This window comes from Helianthus annuus, chromosome 4, assembly GCF_002127325.2.
Source record: "Helianthus annuus cultivar XRQ/B chromosome 4, HanXRQr2.0-SUNRISE, whole genome shotgun sequence".
Taxonomy (NCBI): Eukaryota; Viridiplantae; Streptophyta; class Magnoliopsida; order Asterales; family Asteraceae; genus Helianthus; species Helianthus annuus.
Window position 1 is genome coordinate 205,056,050 of NC_035436.2, and position 19,063 is coordinate 205,075,112.

Sequence of the window (19,063 nt, forward strand, 5' to 3'; positions counted from 1 at the left end):
TTAGCATTGGAGATCAAGAAGTTGAACAATAAGAAGAAAGCTGATGAAAAACAGATTCTAGACTTACAGGGTATTTGTGAAAAGTTGAAAGTCGAAAATGTCAAACTGTTGGGTAGTGTGAACAGCTTGACATTAGAGAACAAAGGTTTGAAAGAAAATGAAAAGGTTTTTGAAAGCAAACAGAAATCATCAGAAAATGAAGATTTCTGGATAAAATTGGAGAACAAAAATCTGAAAGCTAATGAAGTGAAACTTCAAGAACAGATAAATGTTTTGGAAAATAAAAAATCTGTTCTTGAAAACTTGAAAAATGAAAATGAAAATTCAATCAAGTCTCATCTTGAAAGAATATCTAAGCTTGAAGACGAAGCTAAGAGTTCAAGGATCAAGATTGATGAACTTGAAAAGAAATTGATCAGTTTTGCGACTAAATCTGACAAGTTGAATATTCCTTGTCCAAAACCGATCAATTCAGTTCCAATAAGTGACTGTGTCACAAACTTTGACTCTGTCAAAGTTGAAGATTGTGATGATGCATCCGATGATGAAAATGTTAAAAAAGAAAAACAAAAATTGTTTAAAAAAAATTTTCAGAAAACTGTTTTGCAATCGACTGAAAAAGGTGAATGTTCTAAGCAAAAGCCTTTGAAGAAGAAAGCAGAACAGAAACAAAAAGATAATAAAAGTTCATCGGATCGATCATCCAATCAAAAACAAAATTTACAAAAAATAAAAAATGAAAACTCAAAAAATGTTGGTAATAAGTGGTGCAGGTCAGACCACAGTGCTAAAGCGTCAAATCCAGCAAAGTTGAGGAAGGAATATCACCAGGCCAAACAGTGTTACGACTTGAGTGTTTGGTACAACGGTGATAACTGGTACGATAACAGAATGTGTTACAGCTGCGGCTATCATGGACACATTGCTGTTAATTGCCAGTACTGGAGATATGAGACCAGGAGGTGCTATAACTGCAACATCAAAGGTCATATTGCCCGAGATTGCCCGAGAAGATCAATGGGAAGATCAAGGGTTATGTCTCAGAAAGTGGCAAGAATTCCAGTCAAGGTCAAGCCCGAAGAACTAAAAGTTCGAGAACCAAAAGTTCAACAACCGAAAGTTCTAGAGACGAAAGTTAAACTTTCTCAGGGGCAGAAAGACCGACTGAGGAAGAAGAGAAAGAAAGCGAGAGAATATCTCGAGAAGATTTTGTCTTCAGGTTCACAGGATAAACAGAATAAAAGTTCTGATGAATCGACTCCTTCAGTTGCAAAAACAAGCAAGACGAATTCATCAGATACAAATCTGAGGACAGAACAGAGAGGGAAGAAGAAAGAAAAGGTCGGCGATGAATCTGACAGATCAAAGTCGGACAAGCCACCTGCAGGCAATGATTCTGGTATGGTAAAACCAGAGGAGCCATTGGTTAAGGTAAAAGTTGAGAATTCTAGTTTAGCAATGGATGATGCAAATTTTCCACCATTGTTGAGCAAGAATTCAAAATCACCCAAGGTCAGTCAGGCTTGGGTGAAATTGTTTAAATAGAAAAACCTGACTTGCCGGAGATCCCAAGATGGTATCGTGGATCATGAATCGGCACATTTCTTGAGAAATTTCACTTTGGTGATTTTTCGATTTACATGTGGTAAATCAGGGGACATTAATTTGTACTTGATTTTCTACTGATGGTTTATGATAAAACTGGAAATGATATATTTTTAAAAGGTTTGAAGAAAACAAGATGTTGAGATAACCCCAAATCTACAAATGGTTGGAACACAAACTAATTTTTCCGGAAAAACCATTTTGATTGAAACAAACTTGAGTGTTTTGAAATCATAATGGGAAAATAGTTTGTTGTGAGGGGGAGTTCTGATTGTTTTTGCACGAGAATGGTGAATTGAGGTAATTCACATAATGTTGTCATATTTCTTGAATAGTTTGTTTTCAATTTTTCCTCAGAAAATCAAAATTGAAACATATTTTGATTTTAGGGGGAGTATTAAAATTTTGAAAAATTTAAAAAATTGAAAAAATGAAAATGAGTTTTGCTGCAAAAAGAGGAGATGATAGTACATCGGTGGACTATCACAGCATGCTAGAGATTTGTAAAGACAAAAATGTTGTTAAACAAGTCTTACTAATGATGTGTCAGTAGGCTTCACACAGTTAGTAAATTGTATTCGAGATATAAACATAAAATCAAAACTTACTTATTTTGTAGGGAACACTACTTGGATATATAGGTAACCCCTGAAATCTCGTTTGAAAGGTTTCTTATTCTGGAATACTAGGTTCTTGTACTCGAATGATGTCTGGGGTATTATTCCGGGACTTCTGCTGAACGGTGGTTCTGACCTAGTCCCTGGCTAATACTTTCTTCATATGCTTGAAACATAGCATAAAGCCCTCAGCTGATTAGACAATAAAATTGATGATCAGTTGTTGTAGCTGAAAAGATCCTCTAAAGGGGACCCACTGCTAAGTCGAAGCTGATATCTCTCTGCTGAACGGAAGTTCTGACCTGAGATCCCTCAGTTCTCGCATTTTTTCCCTAATTTATATACAGATATCATTTGTAGTTATACTTACCTGTAAATCAGAATATTGAGATCTGGATACGGGAGTATATTCAAGAGGTGGGACACTCAAATAAGTCTAAGTTCTAAAACATTAAATACGTATCTTGAATCAATTGAAAACTTGTGTAGAGGTTTAAGTGGACAACAATACTGACAATCAGAAGTAAATTTGTTTTTAACATTTGCTGATTAATCAAGATCAACGGTGTTGGTGATATGTCTCAAAAAACCGATATGATCCTCTTGCACAATCTCTCAAAAATTAGTGTTCATTTCTGTATTTCATTAAATTCAAAAATCCAAAAATATTGTATTTTTGTTTGATATTTGAAAATTTCAAAAAAGATTTTCGACAACAGAGTGTGAAGAACTGATATTTGACATTTCAAGTGCTAAACATGTTGAACTTGTGGTTTGAGAGAGAGTGTTAAATTGTGAAGATTTGAAATGAAAATTTGGTTCATTAACTTGATGAATAAGTTGAATGGTAACCTACAGTTTGATCTTCATAATTTTTCTTATATGATTTGCTGATTCATTAAGTTGAACTTCAAATTGTATTAGTTTGTAATAGTATGATTGAGTTTTGCAGGTTTCTGATCCTGTTGCTACGAATAGCCAGGAGACACATCAGAACCAGAGAAGAGCTTAAACAGAGAAAGCCAGGAGTTGATTTCAATGGTGATAACGATTTCCAGACAGAGATCTCAGCATTATGTTAGGGGGAGTCTGATGAAAGTTAAAGCCAGAGAATGATCCAGGCATATGATTCCAGGAAGGAATTCCTGAAGAAGATATTATTCCAGGCTGAGTTCCTGAAGAAGGCTGAACAAGATTGAAGAGTTGTGATTGTTTGAAGACTCTCACTAAAGATTCCGTCAACATCCAAGGGGGAGTTTGTTAGTGCAGTTGTCTGTCGACTACATCTTCGTTCGTGTCTTAGAATGATTGAATGACAAAGAGAGAGAAAAGCCCGAAGACTGATCAAGACTGAAGAACTGAAGACAGCATTGGTGTGACTCGATAGTCGACTCCATCAACATCTGAGGGGGAGTCTGTTGGTGCACTACATCTACTGATTACGTCTTGTATCGAGTCATTGTCTTAGAACGTTAGATTTGGGCTTGAAATACGAGAAATAGTGAAATGTATAGGTTTTAGATGTTGGGCCGCTTTTAGAGTCAAATTTAGGTTCTTGGATCGCTCATAGGTACATAGGGTATGTGGGCCGCTCATGTGACAACTGGTTGGACCGCTTTTGTATCAACCGGTTGGGCCGCTAATGTGACATATGTATGGACCGCTTATTGGGCCTGTCCAATAAGCGGTTCCAGACCTCTATAAATACCCTTAAAGCGATCTGAGTTAGATAGTGAGAAAAACGTTGTGTAGAAATCGTGCCGAGGCTCTGCCGGTGCGAGATTTGAGCTGTAAACGTTTGAAATCAGTAAAACAAGTAGTTAAAGTGATTTGCCTGCTGTTTCTACCTTAGTTTCTTGTTATTCCGCACCTGAAACCAAGGAGAAAGCCTCTGAACGACTCGTTCGGGTCAGCACACGATCCTACACTAATTTTACTAAAGTATTAGTAACTTGTATGATTAGATGTACTAGAGGCCGATGTTTTTAGTCCTGCTGTAGATTATGGAGTAGAAAAAAATTGGGGTATGTAAACAAGTCGAGCTACTCATTAACTACTCGAGATCGCCTAGAAAAAAGCTTGAAATGAGCCGAGCTTAAATGAGCTCGAGCTCTAGCCCGAGTCTAAAAATAAGTTTGTATAGCAAATGAGCCCAAACCCGAGCTTCACTTATCGAGCTCGAGCCGGCTTGCAAGCCTAATTAAACGAGCCTATTTATTCATATAATTGTATTTTATATAATAAACTTATATTTATATAAAAATAATAAATATTATAAAATTATGATAAATATAACTGAATAGTAATAGTAATAGTAATAGTAATAGTAATAAACGAGTCAAGCTCGAGCTCTAGAATTCTAGCCTCGCTTATGATGATGGGATCAAACTTCAAAAACAAAAAATTATAGGGAAATTTTTATTTATAAAGTATGTAATACCTATTTATTTGCCACTTGTTAGTAACGAGTTGACGTCAACCCGCACGTTGTAGCGGGATGTTGATTATAAATGTGTTTAGTATCACTATATGAGATGCGGAAAGTTTTAAGTATGCAAAACATTCTTTTTCATATTGCATATTCTCGGCCTACAACACAACACTAAAGCATTTTACTTTCAAAAAACAAAGTGTATTGAAGAATGACCCAACTTTGCCGGCATAAATTTCAAACGAACATTTTTTGAGCCGCGTCAAAATGTTTCAATTTGTAAGTAAGAAAATTGTTACATTATGCAGGGGCGGATATATATAGGACCAAGGGGTAGCCTCCGCTACCGCTTGGTCGGAAAATTTTTGACGTTTTTAGTGTAAATTTTGGAAAAATTTGACGTTTTTTCGATTTCGTTACCAGGGCCGGCCCTGAGAATTCGTGTACCCTGTTCGAGCTCTAAAAAACGTGCCCTTAGGCCTTAACAAAATTGGGTATTGGGCTCAATAAAGGTCTAAACATAATGCCAATGAGTTAATAACTAATCTAAAGCATAAGAATAGTATTATAAGTGGACCTATGTTGGTGTTTGTATAGGTATACCTTATTAAAAAAGATTTTTTTACGTATACATATCGGGTTTTTTTCTAAAATAGCGTGCCCTCCAAAATATCGGGCCCTGGCCGGTGGTCCTCCCCGCCCACCCCCAGGGCCGGCCCTGTTCGTTACCGCCTATTTATAAAACGTTCCCGCTTGGTCGAAATCCTAGATCCGCCACTGACATTATGTAAGTAAAAAAATAACAATATTACGGGTCTTGGTTTGGCAGGTTGAAAGACCAAAACAATTATTCTTAACCAAAAAATTTTTAGATCCAAATATTTCAAAATTAAATGGAAAACTAAAAACTGACTCATATCGAAAAACTCAAAACTAACCGGTTTTCAAAACCTATAAATACCAGAATTTTGGTTTTAGTTTGGTTTAAGCCTAATTTAATCCCAAAATCTACGCAAACCAATACGTCTTACCTGCGTAATTTGTTGAAAAACTTATACATAAAATTGAAAACCCTACTGTCCAAATGTGAACTTGTGATCAAATACGATCCAACAGTCAATATAGAATCAAATTGATTTTTTAATCCATGTGACATACGGAAAAATGATTATTGTTTTTGTTAGTGTTATTTGTAATTAAACAATTTGATTAGTAGTTTCTTTTTTCTTTTTTTTTTTTTTGCTTTTTAATATAAAAGTATCTATTAAAGAAATGTCTCTCCTTCAGTGGGGATCTAGAAAATTACTAAAGGGGCAACGTTTTAAAAAAAATTAACGTATTTCATACAATGTAAACGAAACAACGATAGTAGTGCGGTAATAAATAAATTTAAACACATACCTAAATGATTTCTCCTCTTCGGTTTTTAAAAGCTTGAAACCGAGCCATGACATCATCTTCTTTTACTTTACAAAAACTTTCTTTTTCGATCGCACAAATTAGAGCATTGTTTAAATATTCATCACCTATCCAATTGCGTAAATCCGTCTTGATAAGCTTCATTTTAGAAAAACATCTTCCAACTGTTGCTGTTGAATCATCCTGAACCTGTTCTTCGAAGATTTAGTGTGTTTATGTGATGTTGGTTTGAGTGTGTTTTATGTTAATCTTATGTTTAGTTATGATGCTTAGTTATGATGTTTGGTTTTATGTTAATGTTATGTTTTAATGGTATGTAATGTTTGATAGTAATGTTTGGTTTTAATGTAATCGGTTTTATTTTAACGCACCGGGTTCTTTTTGTTAACGGAGGAACCGGTTCCGGGTAGGAACCGGGTACGGCCCTATTTTTTATAAAATGTGGAACCGGGTAAGAACCTACGGATTTTTTTGAACCCAGAACCGGTTCTTCTATATAGTGGGTAGGAACTGGTACCGGTTCTTGGTCGGGTCTACCGGGTCGGGTTTGGAACCGGTTATTATGCCGATCTCTAGTTGGGGGTGGGGACTTGGGCTATAATGGTTGAACTTATAAGTATTGGGTATTTATTTGGGTAGTATAAAATATATTTGGGCTTTGAAAAGGAGTAACATAATATTTCTCAAGGGGTAACGAAATCCGAAAAAAAAAATTACACTATCGCCGGCGAGTCAAGGGGCTGCGGGGGCTACCCTTGACAAAGGGTATGTCCACCACTGCTCTTCTTTACTAAAATATTTTTTTTTGAAAGGTAAATTTCATTCAAAAACAAAAGCCCCAAACAGTCCTCAAAACGGGGACCATCGGGCAAAAACGATATTACATCGAGTTCATAGGGTTATTACACCAAGCATCCCAATCTATACCTTTCAATCTAGATCTATGACGAAACCAAAAAAACGACATAGACTTAATATATTGCATGACTTCAATAGTTCTCCGGGGCTTTCCGCCAAACACTCTAGAATTCCTTTCGTTCCAAATGGTCCACATAGAAGTGAATATGATGCCTCGCAAAATGTACCTCTCCTGTTTCGTCTTCGTTTGAGTCTCCGCCAGAGACAAAAGATCTTTCACGTCAAAAACCAACAAGGGTGGTAACTTACACCACGAAGCGACCCGAGCCCAAATTTCTGAGGAGAAGATGCAGCCAGTAAACAAGTGTATAGCCGTCTCCGAATCCGCTTCACAAAGGACGCAAGACGTATCTTCAATTGTTACTCCGCGTTTGATTAATTCTATCTTAGTAGGAAGACGATTAAGATCGGCGCGCCAAACCATAATTTTGCATTTCAACGGAGTCCATCCTTTCCATTTCATGTTTGAGCCGGTTGCAGTCATCGATTTATAAGAGATCAATTTTTTTGCGCTGTTAACTGAGAAACACCCATTTTTATCACCCTTCCACTTCCAGCGATCCGCACCACTACTCCATTTGTAATCGTGTATATCCGAGAGGATTTGGAATAGCTCAGTCACCTCCTCATACGAAGTAGGAAAGCTACGCCAATCCCACTTAACAGAAGTATCAGCGCCGTTCTCGGCTGTCACCCGGGAATTCACATTCACCCATTTGTTCTTTTCGAGTCGAAAAAGATTTGGATAAACATCGCGCAAAGGTTGATCCCGAAGCCACGTATCAGTCCAAAAGTTAACCGACGAACCTGCTCCGACATCTGCAACAAAATAACTATTTAGCTCTCTACCGTTATCAATCTTTTTAGAACCGGTCTTCACAATCCGTTTCCAACACCCGCTAGCCGATGAACTACACGGAAGCATAGTCCATGCACGACTTGACCCGTTGCACCCTACTATAACCTTTTTCCACAAGCTATTTCCTTCAAGTTTGAAACGCCAAGTCCATTTAAGAAGAAGTGCTTCATTTATATCTTGTAATCGACTTATACCCAAACCACCGTTGTTTTTAGGTCTCGCGATCACATCCCAAGCTACCCAAGGAATCTTTTTTTCTTCACTAGATCCAGCCCATAAAAATCGCCTCATAATGGATTCAATGCTATTGATAACCGCCATAGGAGCTTGATAGAGAGAAAAATAATAGATCGGAAGATTCTCGAGGACCGATTTAATAAGAATCAAACGTCCTCCTATAGATAATGTCCTAGCCTTCCAAGACTCTAGACGTCTCTTTACCACCTCGATCACCACATTCCAATTGCTAATCCGGGACATATTTGCGCCAACTTGGATCCCTAAATAAAAAAATGGGTAAGCCCCACGCTTACACCCCAAAACCTCCATCATGTTATCAACTTCATTATCCTCGGTGCCAACTCCGAATAAGTTTGACTTATGAATATTTGTACGAAGACCCGAGCAAATATAGAAAATCCTCAATATTCGAGCCATGTTCTGGAGGTTCTCGCGAGACCATTCTCCCAAAATGAGAGCATCGTCTGCATAGAATAAATGCGTAATGTCGGCTTCCTGATCGGTAAAGTTGATACCTTTAAGAATACCAATCTCTTTAGCTTTCTTCATCATACAAGATAAAGCTTCCATCACTAACAAAAATAAAAAAGGGGAAAGGGGATCGCCTTGACGAAGGCCCTTCTCACAATTAAATTCAAAAGTTGGTGACCCGTTAACAAGAACCGCGGATCTAGAGGCCGCTAAAATCCCCTTGATCCAGCAACACCATCTCGAAGGAAAACCCATTTGATCCATGATAGACATCAAAAAATTCCAATTCACATTATCGTAAGCTTTCTCAAAATCAATCTTTAAAAGAAAAGCCTTACGATTTCTTTTTTTCAGCCATTCCAACAACTCATTAACTACAAGAGGCCCGTCAAGAATAAAACGACCCGATAAAAATGCCGACTGAGATTCGGAAATAACCCTACCCAACACCTTTTTAAGACGATTAGCAAGAATTTTGGACTTGATCTTACTAATCATCCCAATAAGAGTTATCGGTCTATAATCTTTGAGACCCAACGGCGTTTTCACCTTTGGAATCAAAGTAATAAATGACGAACCACAACCGGGACTAATGTTACCTGTCTTGTGAAACTCCTCCATGATCCGAACGAAATCTTCTTTGAGGAGGTCCCAATACCGTTTGACAAACCGAAAATTAAAACCGTCTGGTCCCGGGGCCTTGTTAGAACCATAACCAAAGGCCGCTTCTTTTATTTCTTTCCTTGTAAACGGTTCAAGTAACATAACTCGGTCTTCTTTGCTTAAACTATTGAGGCCGTAACAATGCAGCTGAGGACGAGATACGCAAACTTCTTTAAAGTGATTGCGAAAGAACCGCAAAGCTTCTTTCTTAACCAGAGTAGGTTTTGAAACCCAAACCCCATTTACTTCGAGCCCAGGAATAGCGTTTCTAGCCTTTCTCCCATTGACCATACTGTGAAAAAATGAAGAATTCTCATCCCCTAGAGACGCCCACTTCACCCGAGATTTTTGCTTAATATCCTTTGATCTATAAAATTCAATTTCATCAAGAATTTTCTTACACTCGGCCCATACCCATAACTCTGATTCTTCTAATTCTTTTTACTCCATCAAAGTTTCGAGCTCCTCGTTTTCTGATCTCAGCCTCACCTCGTCTTCCATCTCTTTGGACTTCCAACTTTTGTGCCATATTTTCAGCCTATCTCGTAAACATTTGAGCTTCATGCTTAAACCTACGTCTGACGGGCCTTGAACTATGTTCTCCCGTAAAACCGAGATAACTAAATCCTCACACCCTTGTCTCTCGAACCAGGAATCAAACCACCTGAAAGGCTTAGATCCAAAATTCGTTTCAATAGGCGAGTGATCAGAAAGCTCTCTCTTCAAAGCTCTAACGTAAGCGTTCGGCCACTTGTTAAATACATTAGAACACACCAAAATCCTATCAATTCGACTCATCTTGCAATCGCCTCCCCTATTTGTCAAATATGTATATTTCATGCCTTTTAAATTATATTCCTGAAGACCCGCTTCATCAATAAAATCATTGAAATCTCTGGCACACACCGGGTCAAAATTAGAATTCTTTCTCTCTGACGAGTCTCGAACTGCATTAAACTCACCAAAAATAATCCACCATCCCTGCCTGGCTTGCTTAACCCGAAGAATTTTCTCCCAAAGTATACGTTTCTCAACATTTTGTTGAGGAGCGTACACATTAATTATATTAAGACGAACCAACCCATCAACAAGCAAACCGGATACGTGCAAAAAATTATTATCTTTCAATACATAGTCTTTCACATAAATCTTTGGGTCCCAACATGAAACTATACCTCCCGAATGACCGTTTGCATCCACGATCTCGCAATCATACCCCATACCACCCCAGAAATTCGTCATCAAACCACTATGTAAATTACTAGCCATAGTTTCTTGCATACCGATAAAAGAAATACCAAACTCGTTCTTCAGTCTTTTTATCCACCTCGACTTCCCATCAATCCCAATTCCACGAATATTAATAGAAAGGCAATTCATATCTTATCGCGTTGTAACCCTTCTTGAGCGATAGAATCCCGAATTAGAACGTCACTTAATCCGATATTTGCTCCAAGTTTTTCACCCAAATCCTTCGTTGCCACAACCTCTTCAACTAAAATGCAATCATCCACAGAATTGCTTTGATCCTGAACAACATTCTGTAACACGACACCTGGCTGTGAATTCAAATCCAAAGGTGCATTTCCTTCGAGAAGACTAGAATTTTCATGGTTATCAATCGGCTTGTCAACTCCTATGCCCAGCAAACTGTTCAGGCCGAAAAGGTCAACCGAAACGGCGTGCTTAACTTTTTTACCGGCTTTCAAACTCTCATTACTACTCGTGTACGTATTACTAGGTCGAACCGAACCCTCCGCTTTTTTGAACTATTTCCTTTTATTCGTCTTTATATCAATTGATTTCGAAGCCTCATTTACATCGAGGAATTGCTCGAAAGGGAACGTGGCTGCTGGTACAAACCCATCGACATGCTGAAAATCCGAGGTATTCTCATAAGCCGCCTGGAGTGGATCGCTTTCAACACCTGTTACACCTTCCAGTCCCTCGTCCTTCTTCATGGATTCATCCTCCAAAGTATTACCATCCGAATCAGAAGTTACAGACTTGTTTTCTGATTCATTTGAAGCTTCACCTCCGAACCTTCTCGGTTCGATAAAGTCCGGAGTCCAATCATCTAATTCCTCCATAACCCACACCCGGAATTTACGATCTTTCCAACTCAGCAACACTTCCCCCGAAACCCTTCTCCCATCTCCTACTAGAACCCCCAGATACTCGAACGAAATCATTATCATTTTCCGCTCTATTCGCCTTATGCACCACCTTTCCGAACATACCTCCGACTGAGTTTATGACCCCGTTATCGATTAAGTTAAGAGGTAAACCCTGGACTTTGAGCCAAGCAAGATGCTCAAAACCGATTACCTGACCATTCCAAATGCTAGTCTTCAAGAACTTGCTCTCAAAACTTCTAACAGCAACATGTACTGCAATAGCTGTTTCCTTGTCTATGAACGAGATTAAGACATCCAAACCACCTAGATATTGCACCTTGAATTCTGACGTACAAACCTCTCGTATTATAACTTTAATGTTCTTCAGTGAATCTAGATCAGCCATACTTGCTATAAAAGCTTTACCATACAAACCGGAAAAGCGTTAATCTTACCATCGATGTTAAGCGTTTTACCCACCAACATATCTTTGAACGACCTGGCTCCTTTCTCGACTGTTGCTGACGTACCTTCCTTTATAACTTCTTCAACATGCTGCTTATAATTCTTGTGATTCGAAGGCTTCCGAATATCCTCCCTGTTATTATTGATTTCACCGTCTTCCAAAACGAAACGTGCCACACTGCACCACAATCTGTACTCCCCCATCCTAATACCACGAATGTTCTTGATCAGAGTAACTTTATCCTTGGCATCAAGCATCGACACAAAACCAACCTGTTGCCGTGAGTGTCTCTTTTCCGGGCAATATAAAGATCATAAATCTGACCAAACTCACGAATCTGACTAGCCAGATCTGCTCCACTGCATCCATCAGGTAGGTTAGTAATGAAAATCTTCGTGATTCGACGTTGAATTTCGACTGGAATAGGCTTCCAACGGCGGTCGCCCATTAGGGTTTTTTTTACACCTAGTTGTTAATATTTGATGATTTTTACTTATAATTCTTGTGATTCGACGGCTTCCGAATATCAAAAAATGTGCATTAGGGTTTTAGAAAACACGGTTATAAATATAAGAATGTTTAGAAAACACGGTTATAAATATAAGAATGTTTAGAAAACATATGAAAAACTTAAAAAAAGTTAATTAAATCATAAAACATTATAATTAAGTAAATCCTCAAATTAAAAACAAACGAATATAATGAAACATTGTAATACCCCAACCTGGAACAGGCTGGCATGTCACTATTACAGATATCAAAAACCAAAAAGTTCCAATAAACGATAGAAACCAAGGATCAAAAGTCTCGAATGAACTAGAAAATCTAAGTCTTATATTATTCAGTTACTGAAAATAAATAAACACGGAAACTTCAAAAACTTCTTAAACTTCATTTTCCTCTCACTCATCCCCGTTTCCTTTGATTACCTGTAAAACACACAAAACGACACAAGAAAGAAACTGCGGCTGAGCCAAAAAGTTGCCCAGTAACGGAGAAATCAACAGTAAAAGTAAGACAGACATGCGGACAGAAACATGAACGGTACTGACGTTAAACAAGTCTAGATTTTGGCACCGAAACAGATACTTATATAACTTGAATCCCAAAACTTATACTGAACAGATAACAGATACTGAACATAATCTGATGCATATAACATATCAAACAAATCATAACAGAGACAAGACATACATGACAACATATAACAATACATAACAATGAAACAAGTCACGTAATATAGAAGCACCCACGAGCCTAAACAGAAGCATGCATGGCTATAGTCCATGCGCCGAGATGGTGTGTGTAGGCGTACAAACATTATTCCATCTCAACAGGAGTCAGGAGTCAGAGCTAAGATCGATCTATTCGCCTCTAGGGGCCAGTGCTACACAAGCACAAACTAGAGACGCCGTGAACTTTAGTTACGCACCATCACGATGAGTGCCATGTCGTTAACGCCCCAACGATAAGTCTAAACATATAATTGCTCGGGTGACAAAGTACAAAGCGTATCAGAAATAAAAATATATATTGACATAAGTTTAAAGGGAACATGCAATAACGAGCACAAAATCTAAGGTCTATTGCATGCTACAATAAGTACTAATCATATAACAATATAACAATATGAAACAGAAACTACAGACGAAAACGTCCGTACTACAAAGTAACGGACTTGAATAAAAAAATACTAATCCGTACCTTATTAGCAAACAAAGCAAAAATAATCAAGTCGTCCCAATGGATTTGACACCCTACACTTTAATATAGTTGAATCATATATAGGAATTTTGATAGATTATCTAACTTGTGAACGTAATGGTTTCCGGCGACTTGGTTTTCAGTTGTTTATCAAGCCTATATAAGAACTAATAATTTAATTAAGGAGTGATCACTGATTAAAAGAAAACATTTGTATAATTCCCAGTTTAATTAAGACCAATCCAAAACAAAATTTAAATAATAATAATAAAATAATAATAATAATAATAATAATAATAATAATAATAAATAAAATATGGCTGCTACTCTTATAATTTGATAACCAAAACAATATAAAAATTTGAAACTCTTGAAATACCATATAACACTTTCGACAACTCCCATCTATATTTGAGTTGAACTTATAATTAATTTAACAACTACAACAATTAGGGTTGTAGACGAATCGAACGAACACGAACAAGGCCTTGTTCGTTTTCGTTCGTTAAGGAAATACATGTGTTCACAATCGGTTCATGAACACTTACCGAACGAGATTTTATGTTCGTGTTCGTTCATTAAGGAATTAAGGAAATGAGCGCGTTCGCGAACGGTTCACGAACACAACCAACACAAATAAATTTGGTGAACGCGACGAATGATAAAGATAGATGGCCCAGAGAGTAGCACTCAAACTTAAATCCCTTATTGTGGAACGGAGGTCGATCGTATTTGTTTTCTATTGGAAATCAAAGATGTTCTTATTGCTTGATACAAGTTATATGAATTACAAAAGAAAAAGCTAAATAAATAGTTGATACAAAAGTTGAATATGGCAATACAAAAACTGGAAACCTTTTTGATTGAGAGCAACGGTCCATAATGGGTAATATGTTAGCTGGCTAAAATCTTCTTGAGAAAGGAAATGATGTAAATCTGATCCTAATAATTTTTTTATTTTCTAACACTCCCCCTCAAGTTTAGTAGTGGGATCTCTGATACTTAACTTGTGAAGACATTGATTAAAGATTCTTCCATTAACTGCTTTTGTTAGTATATCGGCTAATTGGTGTTCTGAGCGAACAAATGGAAGCTCTATAATCTCCGTCTCGAGTTTTTCTTTGATGAAGTGTCGATCAACTTCCACATGCTTTGTACGATCGTGTTGAACAGGATTTTCTGAAATTTGTATTGCAGCTTCATTATCACACATGATCCTACTGGCTTCACTTTGAGGAAAACCAATTTCAGTTAAAAGCTTGCGTATCCATAGAACTTCTGCTAGGCCTCGTGCAATCCCTCGAAATTCTGCCTCGGCGCTTGATAAGGCAACAACCTTTTGTTTTTTACTTCTCCACGTGACTAGGTTTCCACCGACCAAGGTAAAATATCCTGATGTTGATCTTCGGTCTCCTTTGTCTCCTGCCCAGTCTGCATCTGTATATGCTTGGATTTTAAGATGTTTGTTTGGTTGAAAGAGAACCCCATGGCCGACGGTTCCTTTGAGATACCTTATGATCCTCCATACTGCATCCATGTGAGCTACTTGAGGTTGATGCATAAACTGGCTGACTACCCCAACTGCATATGCAATGTCTGGACGAGTGTGTGAGAGGTATATTAGTTTGCCAACTAAACGTTGGTATCTCTCTTTGTCCGCTAATTCTGCATCTTTTTCCATATAAAGTTTCTGGTTAGCCATCATTGGGGTGTCGGCTGGCTTGCAAACGATCATTCCTGTCTCAGCTAGGAGGTCAAGAATGTATTTCTTTTGACATATAAAGATCCCTTGTTTAGACCTTAGTACTTCTATTCCAAGAAAATACTTAAGCCTTCCCAAGTCCTTCATCTCAAATTCTGTGAACAAGTTTGTCTTCAACTTCTTCATTTCTTCCTCATCATTACCTGTTATAATCATGTCATCAACATATATGATCAAACAAGTTACAAGTTTACCTCTTCGTTTAAGGAATAATGTATGATCGGAGTTGCTTTGTTGGAAGCCATATCCCTTCATTGTTAAGGTAAATCTGCCAAACCAGGCTCGAGGAGATTGCTTAAGCCCGTAGAGCGTCCTTTTCAACCGACATACCTCCTTATTTTTGAATGTTTTCGTGAATCCGGGAGGAGCTTCCATGTACACTTCTTCTTTTAATTCTCCATGTAAGAAGGCATTCTTAACATCAAACTGATGAAGAGGCCATCCTTCATTTGCAGCAATAGAGAAAAGTACACGGATCGTGTCAATTTTGGCTACAGGGGAGAATGTTTCTGAATAGTCAATCCCGTACGTTTGACTATAACCCTTAGCCACTAATCGTGCTTTATATCTTTCAATGGTTCCATCCGGTTTGTGTTTGATTGTAAAGACCCAACGACAGCCCACTAGTTTCTTTCCTTGGGGAAGGACACACTTTTCCCATGTATCATTCTTTACAAGCGCCTTCATCTCTGTTTCCATAGCATCCTTCCAGTTTTTTGACTCCAAGGCTTGTTCCACAGAGTTTGGAATTTGTTCATCATACAAGGAGGAAGCAAAGGCCTTGGCTTCTCTAGACAAGTTTCCTTTGGCGATGTTCGCCATGGGATATCTAGAAGAACTTGTTTCCTTTTCTGGAGAGTATCGTTTTGGTGGAACCCCTCTATTGACTCTTGGAGGTAAAACATATCTTTCGGTAGTTTCTTCTTGTGTAGTCACACCATGTTCTTCTTGTATCGGTTGTTCTTCTTGTATCGGTTCCCCGTGTTCTTCCTGCACAGTCTGTTCTATATCTATCTCATGATTGTCAAATATGTCAGACGTGTCAATATGAGACTCAACATTTTGAATATTATCATGTGTGTCAGAATTACTTACGATGGTAACTGGACTGGGAGGATCTTGGTTAGTAACACTGACGGTTGGTTCACCGGATTGGTGGGAAGCAAGTGACTCATCTCGGACATTGTGATTGGCTTCTTGTGATGATGGAACCCATTTAAGCCAACTCAGTGTGTCAACATATTCTGACTCCCCCTGACCACTGTGTTGGGATGTATAGTAGTATTCGGTTTCAAGGAAGTTACAATCTAGGGTAGTATACATATGTCGTCGTCTTGGGCTATAGCACCGGTATCCCTTTTGATCGATACCATAGCCTACGAACACACATTTTTCAGAAAATGGGCCAAGTTTACCCCGATCAATTTTGGGAATGTTGACATAGACAGAACACCCAAAAACCCGTGGTGGAAGAGTGAGGGTTGGTGGAGGTTTGGTAAAATCAGAGAGAGTTTTAAGAGGCGTCTTTAGATCAAGAGCTTTGGTAGGAAGTCTATTGATTAAATAAGTAGCTGTAGCAATGGCTTCAGGCCAAAAAGACTTAGGGACTCGAGATTCAATAAGGAGTGCTCGAGTTATTTCTAAAAGGATACGATTTTTTCTTTCAGCGGTGCCGTTTTGCTCAGGGGTGTGTGGGCAAGTTGTTTGATGAATAATTCCTTTATTTTGACAGAACTGTTTCATAGAATCATTTTTAAACTCTCCTCCATTGTCAGATCGAAGAATTTGAATGTTGGTTTTGAATTGTGTTTGTACCATGCTATAGAACATAGTAAATTTATCAAAAACCTCAGATTTGTGTTTTAAAAAATAGATCCACGTCATACGAGTGCAATCATCAATAAAAAGTACCAAAAAACAAAAATTTTGCCCCCCAACGACTTCTGCGGGTCCCCAAACATCAGAGTGGATAAGAGAGAATGGTAGACCAACTCTTGTATTATTCAGTTTATAGGAATGTCTATGACTTTTAGCTAAAATGCAAGTTTCACAATTTAAAGATTCATTTGATGAAAATAATTTTGGAAATAAAAGGTGCAAATAACCGATGGATGGATGCCCCAATCTTCGATGCCATAACCAAGCTTCTCTATTTGGAGTCCCATGAGCAAGCATCACAGTCCCATGTTGAGTCACTTCTTCCACATAATATAATCCTTGACGTTCAGTGCCACGCCCAATGATCGCTCCCGTCCTGATATCCTGAAGGATACAAAAGGTGGGATGCATTAAGACTGTGCAATTCAATTTTTTTGTCACATGACTAATGGATAACAATTTATGCGATAAAGATGGAACATAGAGACAATTTGAGAGTTTTAAAGTTGGAGATATTTCAATACTTCCTCCACCCTTAACGGGAACCACCCCTCCATTGGCAGTTTTAATATGGTTAATTTTTGGTTTGGATTTTGAGACTATGTCTGATAGTTCAAATGTCATTGTGTCAGTATCATCACAATCGAATATCCAAGATTTGTCTAATTTTTCACAAGTTTGGGTTATATTTGCTTGTCCAAGAGGTTCTAAAATATCTTTAAATATTTTAGATTCCTCTACGTCTTGATTTTTGTTTTTGAATGAAACATTTTTTTTATTAGGAGATTTAGGTTTTTTTAGAAAAGTATCATTTTTAAAATTGTTGGTAATGTGTTGACCAATATTACAATTATTTTTAATTTGTTTTTCACATGAAACAACACTTTCAGTATGTTTAAGTTTTTGTAAAAAGGTGTTATTTTCAAAATCGTTGGTCATACATTGACCAATATCACAAGTACTAATATTAGAAGAGTTAATATTGCTTTTAAAATTATTGGTCATATGTTGACCAGTATCACAAGGTTTAACTTGAAAATTATAATTGCTTTTAATATTGTTGCTCGTATGTTCACCAATACTGGTCATGTGTTGACCATTATTAAATTCATCACAAATCTTAGATTCTTGAGGGGTGTTTTTGTATATCTCTAAAACACTAAAGCCAAAACAATTAGGATAAAAAAGAGAAGGGTCTGAGGATATTTCCCCAAACCCATTACCTCCATCAACATCCAGATGAGCGCCTCCATCTCCGGCGAAAGCTACGCCTCCGAAACCGCCACTGTTCTGCTGATCGTTGCCGGCACTATTGTTTTTTGTGTCTCCAATGGCGGCAGCAGCCTTTCCCCCTTCTTTATTCCTCTTTTTGTGACCGTCGTTCCACCATTCGGGGTATCCGACAAGCTTGAAACACTGATCTTTTGTATGTTTCAGCATACCGCAATGAAGGCACTTTAGTTTTGACTTATCAATCTGGGATGATGATCCACTGTTTGGGTTCTTCTGACCACTTCGCCCTTTCGACAGAAACCCTAGGCTTTCGGTTTCGTGAGATCCGTTGGCAACCAGTCCTGCCGCCACGTTGTTGTGAGAAGAGGTGGCTGTTCCGAGAATGCCTTGATGTGCCATTTCCTTTCGAACAGCCGCGTAGGCACCCTCGGCCGAGGGTAGCGGATCCCACCGAAGGATCTCTCTCTTTATGGTATCATATTGTCGATCAAGGGCGTTTAGGAACTGGAAGAGCTTTTGTTCTGACCGGATTTTGTTGTAAGTTGCTATATCCACAGTACATGTCATAGGATTTGGGTCTCTCCTGTCGATTTCTCCCCAAATACCTTGCATGATGATCCAAAAATCTTCTAGTGGTGAACCGTTTTGTTTTATCCCGTTTGCCTTGACATGAAGATCGA

The 19,063-nt window shown here is 38.0% G+C and overlaps 1 protein-coding gene across 1 annotated transcript; it reads right to left on the reverse strand.

Moving 5' to 3' along the window:
- Positions 1-9,664: 9,664 nt before the first annotated feature.
- Positions 9,665-10,603, reverse strand: LOC110934221. The gene has a single exon (XM_022177403.1). The coding sequence runs from the start codon at positions 10,601-10,603 to the stop codon at positions 9,665-9,667; it is 939 nt and encodes a 312-aa protein (XP_022033095.1).
- Positions 10,604-19,063: the final 8,460 nt, after the last annotated feature.

Coding starts and splice junctions, on each gene's coding strand:
- LOC110934221 (XM_022177403.1), bottom strand. CDS start 10,603: ATGAATTGCCTTTCTATTAATATTCGTGGAATTGGGATTGATGGGAAG.